This window comes from Pleurodeles waltl, chromosome 12 (assembly GCF_031143425.1).
Source record: "Pleurodeles waltl isolate 20211129_DDA chromosome 12, aPleWal1.hap1.20221129, whole genome shotgun sequence".
Classification (NCBI taxonomy): domain Eukaryota; kingdom Metazoa; phylum Chordata; class Amphibia; order Caudata; family Salamandridae; genus Pleurodeles; species Pleurodeles waltl.
Window position 1 is genome coordinate 13,517,637 of NC_090451.1, and position 13,095 is coordinate 13,530,731.

At 45.7% G+C, this 13,095-nt stretch overlaps 1 protein-coding gene across 14 annotated transcripts in view; it reads right to left on the reverse strand.

Moving 5' to 3' along the window:
- DAZAP1 (DAZ associated protein 1) overlaps positions 1 to 13,095 on the reverse strand; it is a 432,244-nt gene that overhangs the window by 397,297 nt on the left and 21,852 nt on the right. For all 14 annotated transcript variants that reach the window (XM_069215790.1, XM_069215789.1, XM_069215779.1 and 11 more), the window contains exon 2: positions 7,204 to 7,244. In XM_069215790.1, the coding sequence (XP_069071891.1) occupies positions 7,204 to 7,244 (41 nt within the window). The remainder of the gene's footprint in view (positions 1 to 7,203; positions 7,245 to 13,095) is intronic.

Here is a 13,095-nt window from a genome sequence, read left to right on the forward strand (position 1 = left end):
TTGTTTTGACTCAACTTGTTTACTAGATATGGAAGAAGTGGCAGAGGGGGAAAAGCGTACGCAAATATCCCTGACCAGTTCATCCATAGTGCATTGCCCTGAGACTGATGTTGTGGGTACCTGGATGCGAAGTTTTGGCATTTTGAGTTTTCTTTTGTTGCAAATAGATCTATTTGTGGCGTTCCCCACATTCTGAAGTAAGTGTTCAGTATTTGGGGGTGAATTTTCCCATTCGTGGATCTGTTGGTGATCCCGAGAGAGATTGTCTGCTAACTGATTTTGAATCCCTGGAATAAATTTTGCTATTAGGCGAATGTGGTTGTGAATCGCCCAATGCCATATTTTTTGTGTCAGGAGACACAACTGTGTCGAGTGTGTTCCTCCCTGTTTGTTTAGGTAATACATTGTTGTCATGTTGTCTGTTTTGACAAGAGTGTATTTGTGGGTTATTATGGGTTGAAATGCTTTCAGCGCTAGAAACACCGCTAACAGTTCTAAGTGATTTATATGAAACTGTCTTTGCTGAATGTCCCATTGTCCTTGGATGCTGTGCTGATTGAGGTGTGCTCCCCACCCTGTCATGGAAGCATCTGTTGTTATTACATATTGTGGCACTGGGTCTTGAAAAGGCCGCCCTTGGTTTAAATTTATACTGTTCCACCATTGAAGCGAGATGTATGTTTGGCGGTCTATCAACACCAGATCTAGAAGTTGACCCTGTGCCTGTGACCACTGTGATGCTAGGCACTGTTGTAAGGGCCGCATGTGCAACCTTGCGTTTGGGACAATGGCTATGCATGAGGACATCATGCCTAGGAGTTTCATTACTAATTTGACCTGTATCTTTTGGTTTGGATACATGGCTTGTATTACATTGTGAAATGTTTGGACTCTTTGTGGACTTGGAGTGGCAATTCCTTTTACTGTGTTGATTGTTGCTCCTAGGTATTGCTGTGTTTGACACGGCAGAAGGTGTGACTTTGAGTAATTGATTGAGAAACCTAGTTTGTGTAGGGTTTCTATGACATAATTTGTGTGTTGTGAACACTGTATTTGCGTGTTGGTTTTGATTAACCAATCGTCTAGGTACGGGAACACATGTATTTGCTGCCTTCTGATATGTGCAGCTACTACAGTTAGACATTTTGTAAAAACTCTTGGCGCAGTTGTTATTCCGAATGGCAACACTTTGAATTGGTAATGTATCCCTTGGAATACAAACCTTAGGTACTTTCTGTGTGAAGGATGTATTGGTATATGGAAATATGCATCCTTTAGATCCAGTGTTGTCATGTAGTCTTGTTGTTTGAGCAGTGGGATTACTTCTTGTAATGTAACCATGTGAAAGTGGTCTGATTTGATGTATGTATTTAATATTCTGAGATCTAGTAAAGGTCTTAGACTTTTGTCTTTTTTGGGTATCAGAAAGTACAGTGAGTAAACTCCTGTGTTTAGTTCTTGTTTTGGTACTAATTCTATTGCCTCTTTTTGGAGCAATGCTTGAACTTCTAATCCTAGAAGGTTTATATGTTGTTTTGACATACTGTGTGTTTTCGGTGGGACTGTTGGAGGGAATTCGAGAAATTCTATGCAATAATCATGATAAATTATCCATTTGCCTAGTTAATTGTCGTTCACTAGGAGCTCATACAATGGATATCCATCTTTTAATAGAACAAATTGAACCCCTGGCCTTGTTTCTAACAGAAACATGGCTGGATGAAAGCTCTGCACCAGATGTCGTTATGGCCCTTTCCACAGGCTATAAGATCAGCAGAGTGGACAGACCTAGCAGAGGGGGAGGCATTGCAGTCATTCTTAGAGACACGTGTAAGATCAATTCCGCCCCCACCCTAATCAAAGGTTGTGAGAGCATGTCGTTGGCCATCAATGTAAACCCTCATTACACACTTTCGGGTGTTTTGATTTACCGTCCACCTGGTCCCATGGGAGATTTTATAATGTCACTAGCAGAACACACCTCACAATTAATACACACTAAACCCAACTTTTTAGTGCTGGGTGACTTTAACCTTCATGCGGAGAACACAGATAATGCGTCCTCTAAGATGCTGATAGCAGACATGAATGCATGTGATTTAAGACAACTTATTCAAGACCCCACCCATGTTAAGGGTCATACACTTGATCTGTTTTTTTCTAATAACCCAAATATAAAATTTCTATCATCCTGCCCGCTAGCATGGTCGGATCATTTCCTCCTAGAAATGGAATTACATCAAACGCACTACAAGATCCCTTATATGGGGGCACTCCCCCGCAGAAGGAAATGGCACAGAATAAAATCCTCAGATTTTGTCTCCGCTTTGGAGAAAAATAGACCAGGAAGTATAAATACAAATAACATAACAGACTTTTCGCATTCTGTTAATAAATGGATAGAGAACAGCCTAGAGGAGACTATACCCCTCTCCTCGTCAAAAAGCACCCGGCGTAATAAGTCGGCTCCATGGTACAATGCATGCCTATTAGAGAAGAAAAGAGAGTGCAGGAAACAAGAGCGGAGATGGCGCTGCACCCAAGATGAATCCATGAAAAGGGATTATAAAAATCTGATCCGAGATTATCATTTGGAAATTAAAAAAACTCAGGCGACCTATTACTCAGGAAAAATTGAAGCAGCTGCCAACTCTCCCAAGGAGATCTTTAATGCCCTAAAAGATCTTATCCATCCAAGAGAGGAGGCAGAAATTAGGGACTCCCCCCAACAACATGTAGAAGATTTGGCTAGTTTTTTCCTGGATAAAATCCAGAATATCTATCTAGCCTTTCCCAATTCCCCTAATAACGAGCAGAAAAGAATAAGCCAAGAGATCGGGGAGTTAACCCTTTTCACAAACTTTACTCCTATCAGTTTGGACAGAGTTACCAATCTATTGAGCTCAACAAAATCGGGCTCCCCACTAGATCCTGCCCCCCCCCAGATTCTATCCGTGGGAATTTCAGCATTAGGGCCGATAATAAAGAATCTTATCAACACCTCACTGAGTGACGGCACCGTACCTGACCATTGGAAACAAGCTATTGTCAAGCCACTTTTGAAGAAAACCAGCCTAGATCCTAAGATCCTGAGCAACTATAGACTTATCTCATTACTGCCCCTAATTGCCAAACTGGCGGAGAAACATGTACACTCTCAGTTATCCACACTCCTGGAAGAAAATAATCTTATACATCCCACCCAGATGGGTTTTAGACCTAAACATGGTACAGAAACCGCACTGATTGCCATTACAGAAGAGCCAAGGAAGAGGATGGATATAGGCATGGAAACCGCGATTATCCTCCTTGACCTAAGGGCGGCCTTTGATACAGTTGACTTAAAAATCCTCATAGAAAGGGTACGAGGATGTGGAATTGCCGGTACCGCGTTAGACTGGATTTGCTCCTTTTTATATGGGAGGTCTTTTCAGGTACTCGATAGAGAGTATATCTCTAGGAGCACCTTCAGTAGCTGTGGTGTTCCTCAGGGCTCGGCCTTAAGTACATTACTTTTTAACATCTATATGAGGCCATTAGCAGGCATAGTTGAGCCGTTCGGACTGAACCTAGTATCATATGCAGATGATACGCAGCTGATAGTCTCCTTTTCTAATTCCCACCCAGATATGGGCTCAGCTCTAGGTCCGTGTATGAAAGCAGTTGCAACCTGGATGGCTGATAGTAAATTAAAGCTCAACGATGACAAAACGGAGGTTATGTTTTTTGGAAATAAAATTCCCCTTTTTAACTCCAGCCTACTGAGAGGAGTATCGACCCTCCCCTCCCCTAAAGGTCTCATTAAAGGTTTAGGGGTATGGCTGGACCCTCTTCTCTCAATGGCCCAACATGCGAATAGAATAGCAGGAATTGCTTTTGCTCTGCTAAGGACCCTGAGGAAGGTTTTAACTATTTTACCTTTCCCAGCAAGAAGATTGGTTGTCCAGGCACTGATTGGTGCTAGGATTGACTATGGTAATGCTTTGTTTATTGGCTCCCCGAAATATGTAATTCAGAGATTACAAAGGGTACAAAATGCAGCGGCTCGTCTGCTACTAAACATTCCTAAACAACATTCAATACGGCCAGGAATTGTCTCCCTACACTGGCTCCCGGTAGCGGAAAGGATTCAGTTCAAGACCCTGTGCCACTTTCATAGATCCATATTTGATAAGGGACCTGAAATGCTGAAAACACTGGCACAGGTTTACATTCCAGCTAGGCCACTTAGATCCTCCTCAGCTAATCTGGCCATAATTCCAACAACGAGGAAAGCCAGATGGGGAGGAAGATCGGTAGCATATCAAGGCGCTCTGCTCTGGAATAATCTCCCTCTCAAGATGAGAGTAAACCCTCAAGAGATGTCGTTCAGAAAGGAACTGAAGACTTGGCTATTTAAAACTTAAAACCCTCGTATAAATTTAAACAGTATGTCACCGTTATGGCAGTATAAGCGCTACGAGGCCGTTGGGCAGTTAGGCGCTATATAAACCTTTATAACATAACATAACATAACATAACCATGCTGGATAATTGCTAGTACCCAAGTATCTGTTGTTATCTCCTCCCAATGTTTGTAAAATTGGCTTAGTCTTCCCCCCACAGGTGTTATGTGATGGGGATGTGTGACTTGTAAGTCACTGCTTATTTTGAGGACTTTTGGGGCTTTGGAATTTTCCTCTATTTTTTGGGAATTGTCCCCCTCTATATTGCCCCCGAAAACTTCCCTGCTGATATTGGCTTTGGTAAATGGGCCTTGTTTGTGATGTTGTGGTTTCTGTAGGTTGTCCTCGAAACCCTCCCCTAAAAGGTGTTTTGCGAAATGTGCCTCTGCTCTGCGGGGAGTAGAGTGCGCCCATGGCTTTTGCTGTATTCGTGTCTTTCTTGAGTTTATCAATAGCAGTGTCGACTTCCGGCCAAACTGCTGTTCATTAAATGGCATATTTAGCACGGCTTGTTGAATTTCCGGCTTGAACCCTGACGTGCGCAGCCATGCGTGCCTTCTTATTGTTATTGCAGTATTTACTGTCCTTGCAGCCGTATCTGCTGCATCCATTGAAGACCATATCTGATTATTAGAGATACTTTGTCCTTCTTCCACCACTTGTTGTGCTCTTTCTTGGAACTCCTTGGGTAAGTGTTCTATCAAATGTTGCATCTCATCCCAGTGTGCTCTATCATATCTTGCCAAAAGTGCTTGTGAATTGGCAATGCGCCATTGGTTTGCTGCTTTTGCTGCAACCCTTTTGCCCGCAGCATCAAATTTGCGACTCTCTTTGTCTGGAGGTGGTGCGTCCCCCGAGGTATGAGAGTTTGCTCTCTTACGAGCTGCCCCGACAACTACTGAGTCTGGTGTTAACTGCGTTGTAATATAAACAGGATCTGTTGGCGGTGGCTTGTACTTTTTCTCCACCCTTGGAGTTATGGCTCGGCCTTTAACAGGATCCTGAAAGATTTGTTTTGAATGTTTTAGCATTCCTGGGAGCATAGGTAGTCTTTGGTATTGGCTATGAGTAGAGGATAGCGTGTTAAACAAAAAGTCATCCTCAATTGGTTCGGAATGCAAGGTGACGTTATGGAAAGCAGCTGCCCTTGCGATCACCTGTGTGTAAGATGTACTGTCCTCAGGTGGAGACGGCCTGGCAGGGTACGAGTCTGGGCTGTTGTCCGATACTGGAGCATCGTAAAGGTCCCATGCATCGGGATCATCTTTACTCATGGTAGTATGAGTCGGGGAGTGCATCAGTGGAGGAGTTGCTACTGGTGATGTGTGCACTGATGGTGGTGGAGACGGTGGTGGAGTTGTTTTCCTTGCCACCTTTGCCTGTGGCTCCTTGTCCTTTTCGTGAAAGGCAAGTTTTCTTTTTATTTTAATTGGGGGAAGAGTGGTTATCTTCCCTGTGTCTTGTTGAATGTGGAGCCTCCTTTGAGTATAGTCTGGCTCTACTGCTTGAAGTTCCTCTCCGAATCTATGTTTTTGCATTTGGGAGGACAATCCTTGTTCCTCTGTATAGGAACCTGTTTTCGGCTCCGAGGCTGGATGTTTCGGAACCGAAACTTTTTCGGACGTCTTTTTAGGCTCCGAAGAAACCTTTGCAATTTTCGGCGTGGTGGTGTTTCGGTGCCGAATTTGTTCGGTGTCGCTGTCACGGTGCAGAAATTTCTCTGAGCCGATGTCTCGGGTCCGAGATTGCTGTGTGGCGGTATCTCGACCGGAGTCGGATGACTTCGACACCAGCGTGCCCTTTTTCGGTGCCTTGGATCGGTCACCTATTTTTTGGGTTAAGCCATGGCCTGTTGGCGGTGGCGTCCCCTGGGCTTTTGTTGACTTCTCGTGAGTCTTATGTTTCGACATCTTACTCACGGTTTTCGGCATTTCTTCGGCCTCGAGCTCTTCCGAGTCCGACTCTTGGATAGAGAAAGCTTCCTCTTCCTCCTCGAAACGCTCTTGTCCTGTCGGCGTCAACGCCATGTGCAGTCTTCTGGCTCTTCGGTCTCTTAACGTCTTTCTGGACCGAAACGCTCGACAGGCCTCACAAGTATCTTCCTTGTGCTCTGGGGACAAGCACAAGTTACAGACCAGATGCTGATCCGTATACGGATACTTATTATGGCATTTTGGACAGAAGCGGAATGGGGTCCATTCCATCAGCCTTGAAGTCACACGTGGCCGGGCCGACCAGGCCCCGACGGGGGAATCGAAAAAAACCCAAAGGGCCACCGGAGCTCTTCCAAATTCGGTGTCGATCTGTTGTAACTAACCCGATACCAAACGCAAACAATACCGACGTTTTTTCCGAGATTCTAACTAACTTTCCGAACCGAAACACGGAGCGAAAAGGAACACGTCCGAACCCGATGGCGGAAAAAAAACAATCTAAGATGGAGTCGACGCCCATGCGCAATGGACTCGAAATGGGAGGAGTCCCTCGTTCTCGTGACTCGAAAAGACTTCTTCGAAGAAAAACAACTTGTAACACTCCGAGCCCAACACCAGATGGCGGGATGTGCACAGCATGTGTATCTGCAGCTACACATGCCATCGAACATACATATATATATATATATATACACACACACACACACACACACACACATATATACACATATATATACACACACACACATATATATACACACACACACACACACACACATAAATATACACTGGAAACTCAAATGCACAAAGAATTTGGAACTCACCCTGAGTAGTGCTCCAGTCCAGGCCACCCACAAAGAGTTTTCTGAAAGAACAAAAGGAAGGTTTTGGGCAGAATCAGAATCTGGATGCTTCTGCTATAATTTAACATACTAACAAATCAGTGCATTTTTTTTTATTTTTTTATTATTTTTTTAAAGGTGGTATGTAACTTACTTGCATTCCTAGTTATTCACCATGGTATTCTGCCAGATTCCATAAAATATAGAACTTCTCTGTATAATACAACTTGAGCACTTATATAAAAAAAAAAAACATCACTAAATGTCTTTCTCAATTTCAGTCTCTCTGCCACGAACATAAACTCCAAAGTAACAAAAGGTGTTGTCAAGGCTCCCAATATGCTCCTCCTCCCAAATGTAGAAAGCAAAAATGTGGCAGACAGTGACCTCTGATTACTTTGACTATTTGAAAGAAGAGTTTAAAACAACTAATGTCATCTCAACTACTATATGAAAAAATAAATCACCTAATTTCACAAGAAATAAAAGAGAAGAAAAAATATAATAGACCCCAAGGCAGTACAGGGCTCAGTGGCGGGCCATAACAGCTGTGTTACTGAACACCCCAGGGCCCGCGGTAATGTCGAAGGGGAGCATGCCAAACTGAAAGTGATCCTGTCCACTTTGTGCCGTAGGTAACACCTGAGGGACTGCAATACCAATAATTGGAAATACAAGTCATGCAAGTCCAAGGACACAATCCTGTATCCTGGATCATAAGATCTGAGCCAGCATAAGCATTTTGAATGTTTCACTCCCAAGTAACAAATTAAATGGGCAAAGGTCTCTGCTGAATCGCATCAGGATTGTCAAGTGCTCCTCAGAAATTTGTTCTAGCAGGGAAGGAAGATGGAACGTGGAGGAAATGAAGGGTTGGGCATAGCTACTTTGGACGATATCTAAGAAGAAAATGATGGATCCTACCTCCCACCAGTATGACGAACCACTGAGGACAAACTAAAGCAGAATGGCAGTCACTGCAGTGGGATGAAGGGGAATTGGAGGACTTATGCCCCTGCTGGCCCGTGCAGTGTCTGCCTGCGCTGCATCCACAGACCCAAAGTACCACAGTATTTGTTATACCACTTGTTGAGAAGGCTGATCCAGTCTCTAGGCTAGCATCCCAGAAGAGCCGCTGAACATCCAACAATTATGGGGGGGGGGGGACACGTTGTTTTCGCTGGTGTCAGTATCCCGAAAGCGAGAAGTGGCTGAGCTGTCTTTAAGCCTCTCTAGTGCAGTCTGCTTGGTCCTCAGAGTCAGAACCGATTGAAGGGCATATCCACCAAAGATTCGTGCACATTGCCAAACAGTCAACCTCACCCATGCATGCCTCCTGAGCACAGCAACGGTTCCAACAGCCCTGCGAAGGCCCTCAACACTATACAGGCCTGCACGCAAAACATACTTCTCTGTACTCAGGCCACTATGTATTGAATGAGTCAGGTAAACCTGGAGGTCCTTCGGGATCACCTGCAAGATCTGGCCATCTATGTCCCACAAAGCAGGCTTGTATCTTCCTGATAAATCAACTGCATTTATAGACCCAAGAGCAAAGCTTGCAGAAGAAAATATTTTACCAAAAGCATAAATTCCTTTAAATTCCCTATCTTAAGTCAATATTACCTCCTGAATAGTCGAGACCTGCACAATGAGGCTCACAGGTGTGGGGGGGCCTAGTTAGGAAGTTCAGATCACCGGGCGAAAGTATATGTGGCCAGGAACAAGGCTAGGCCCATCTAGTCATTAAGGCACCAATTAGGGAATTATTAAATGGTAGCAAGGACTCAACGCTTTGATCCTGGTTGGAAAAGTTCTATTAGAATGTTTGTTTTTGATCAATGTGAGAAGTTGGCTCTGTATGCACTATTTCAAAGTAAGGAATAGCATGCACAGAGTCCAAGGGTTCCCCTTAGAGGTAAGATAGTGGCAAAAAGAGATCATTCTAATGCTCTATTTTGTGGTAGTGTGGTCGAGCAGTAGGCTTATCAGAGGGTAGTGTTAAGCATTTGTTGTACATACACACAGGCAATAAATGAGGAACACACAATTAAAGACAATTCCAGGCCAATATGTTTTTATATAGAAAAATATATTTTCTTAGTTTTATTTTAACCACAGGTTCAAGATTTACAAGTAATACTTTAAATGAAAGGTATTTCATTCAGGTATCTTAGGAACTTTGAATCAACACAATATCATGTACAGTTTTGGCAAAAATGGCAATAAGCTATTTTAAAATTGGACACAGTGCAAAAATCAACAGTTCCTGGGGGAGGTAAGAATTGGTTAGTTTTGCAGGTAAGTGAAGCACCTACAGGGTTCAAAGTTGGGTCCAAGGCAGCCCACCGTTGGGAGTTCAGGGAAACCCCAACGTTACCACACCAGCAGCTCAGGGCCGGTCAGGTGCAGAGGTCAAAGTGGTGCCCAAAACGCATAGGCTTCAATGGAGAAGGGGGTGCCCCGGTTCCAGTCTGCCAGCAGGTAAGTACCCGCGACTTCGGAGGGCAGACCAGGGGGGTTTTGTAGGGCACCGGGGGGACACAAGTCAGCACAGAAAGGACACCCTCAGCGGCACAGGGGCGGCCGGGTGCAGAGTGCAAACAGGCGTCAGGGTTGCAATTGGTTTCAATGGGAGACCCATGGGTCTCTTCAGCTATGCAGGCAGGCAAGGGGGGGCTCCTCGGGGTAGCCACACCTGGGCAAGGGAGAGGGCCACCTGGGGGTCGCTTCTGTACTGGAGGTCGGATCCTTCAGGTCCTGGGGGCTGCAGGTGCAGTGTCTTTACCAGGCGTCGGGTTCTTTGAAGCAGGCAGTCCCGGTCAGGGGGAGCCTCTGGATTCCCTCTGCAGGCGTCGCTGTGGTGTCCCAGGGGGGTCAACTCTGGCTACTCAAGGGCTCGCAGTCGCCAGGGAGTCCTCCCTGTAGTGTTGTTTCTCCGCAGGTCAAGCCGGGGGCGTCGGGTGCAGAGTGGAAAGTCTCACGCTTCCGGCAGGAAGCGTGTGGTCTTTAAAAGTTGTTTCTTTGTTGCAAGTTTCAGTCTTTGTGGAACAGGGCCGCTGTACTCAGGAGCTCTTGGTCCTTTTAGATGCAGGGTAGTCCTCTGAGGCTTCAGAGGTCGCTGGACCCTGGGTGACGCATCGCTGTTGCAGTTTTTCTTGAAGTGGGGAGACAGGCAGGTAGGGCTGGGGCCATGGTGTCTCCGTCTTCTCTGCAGGGCTTCAGTTCAGCAGTCCTTCTTCATCTTCAGGTTGCAGGAATCTATCTTCCTAGGTTCTGGGAGCCCCTAAATACTCAATTTAGGGGTTTGTTTAGGCCTGGGAGGTTAGTAGCCAATGGCTCCTAGCCCTGAGGGTGGCTACACCCTCTTTGTGCCTCCTCCCTGAGGGGAGGGGGGCACATCCCTAATCCTATTGGGGGAATCCTCCATCTGAAAGATGGAGGATTTCTAAAAGTAAGAGTCACCTCAGCTCAGGACACCTTAGGGGTTGTCCTGACTGGCCAGTGACTCCTCGTTTTTCTCATTATCTCCTCTGACCTTGCCACCAAACATGGGCCCGTGGCCAGAGGGGGCGGGCATCTCCACTAGCTGGGATGCCCTGTGGCGCTGTAACAAAGGGGGTGAGCCTTTGAGGCTCACCACCAGGTATTACAGTTCCTGCAGGGGGAGGTGGGAAGCACCTCCACCCAGTACAGGCTTTGTTACTAGCCACAGAGTGACAAAGGCACTCTCTCCATGTGGCCAGCAAAATGTCTGGTGTGTGGCAGGCTGGCAAAACTAGTCAGCCCACACTGGAAGTCTGGAATGTTTTCAGGGGGCATCTCTAAGATGCCCTCTGGGTGTATTTAACAATAAAACGTACACTGGCATCAGTGTGCATTTATTGTGCAGAGAAGATTGATACCAAACTTCACAGTTTTCAGTGTAGCCATTATGGTGCTGTGGAGTTCATGTATGACAGACTCCCAGACCATATACTCTTATGGCTACCCTGCACTTACAATGTCTAAGGTTTTGCTTAGACATTATAGGGGCATAGTGCTCATGCACCTATGCCCTCACCTGTGGTATAGTGCACCCTGCCTTAGGGCTGTAAGGCCTGCTAGAGGGGTGACTTATCTATGCCATGGGCAGTGCGTGGTTGGCATGGCACCCTGAGGGGAGGGCCATGTCGACTTAGTCATTTTCTCCCCATCAGCACACACAAGCTGGCAAGCAGTGTGTATGTGCTGGGTGAGGGGTCTCCAGGGTGGCATAACATGCTGCAGCCCTTAGGACCTTCCCTGGCATCAGGGCCCTTGGTACAAGGGGTACCAGTTACAAGGGACTTACTAGGATGCCAGGGTGTGCCAATTGTGGAGACAAAAGTACAGGTTAGGGAAAGAACACTGGTGCTGGGGCCTGGTTAGCAGACCTCAGCACACTTTCAAATCATAACTTGGCATCAGCAAAGGCAAAAAGTCAGGGGGTGAGAATGCCAAGGAGGCATTTCCTTACAATCAATAGGGAAAAGGCAAATTCAAGGACTGTGCAGTTTAGTGAGTGCGGAGTAATCCTTCACCATCATGATCAGTGTCCTGGGGAACCGTATGTGTTCTTGTAGAAGGCCAGAGTTGGAGCTGGTGTCTCTGCTGATAGGTGCAGGTTAGACACAGTCCGGGTGTACAATACCCAGTTGTACTTTCATGATCCTGTAGCAAGCCATCAGTCTAGCTTGAGAGGATGTCAATTCCTGGTCCGACATGGACATTGGCCTCAGCTCTTCCATTGGTAACAGTGGATTGAGGATCTGTGTCTCTGCACCAGGGTGACCCTAGGGCCAGTGAATCAATACCGGAGAGGTACCCTTAAAATCACGATGGAACTGGCACACTAATTTACTCACTACTTTGGTCAAATAAACATGCCAAACGATGACAGCAGGTGAGAACAACTGGAGGCCTATATGAAGTCGATGCAGTCCGAGTGGTGAAAATGCATGGGAAAAGAAAAGAATATGAGGATATGACCATCATGGAGCAGAGATAACAGAAGAATCTGAAAGGGATGTCCCCTGTAGTCATGGTGTATAGTGAAGGAAGACTACCCAGTACTCGAGTGTCGTCAAGGACCCGACGCAGGGAAAGTCTATTATGTTTCCTGCTTCATGGCCAAAGAAAAAGTCAACTCCTCCCTGTAGCCAAGACTTTAATATAAATTTGAAAGATATCAAGTTTCTCCTTCAGAAAAGCCATTTTAGGAGGAAGAAAACAAGGGTAAAATACCTCCTTGGCCATTTTATTCTTGATTGAAGAATGCAGAAGTACACACGCTAGGCACTAAGCGCTACCTGACACAAGGGACAAGTAAATAGCACTGAAAGAAGTCCAGAACAACCTGCGAAGGATAAAAACAGCGAACAGGCAATGAACTGGAAGAAAAATAGGGCAAAAATAGAGATGTGACATCCATCACTGGTTAATGTTCCATTATTTATTTATTTTTTTGGGGTAGGAGGCTACAAAGCTAGTGAGAGCCTCAGAGCACTGGGTAACAGTGGCAAATAACTGTTAAAGCCTTAGAGGAACAGGAAGATGTGCTGGAGAGACATCACATTAGCAGAATTTTATTTTTCTCACCTTTCAGGCATAGCCAGTTTTTCTGCATCCATCAGTGACGCCGAGATAAGCAGGGTGAGACTTACAAAGGAGTTGCCAGAGCTGTTGTCAAGCTTTAAGTGTAGCTGGATGATATGATCGGGCCTAGGATAACCTTGGTTGTAGGAATCATGTATTCTCGTGTCAAGACTCGTGGAGATATTGAACAGCGTAGTTAATAGAGCTGAGCCTTGCAGGACCCCACAGGTGACTGCAGCAGATGTGGCGATTATGGGG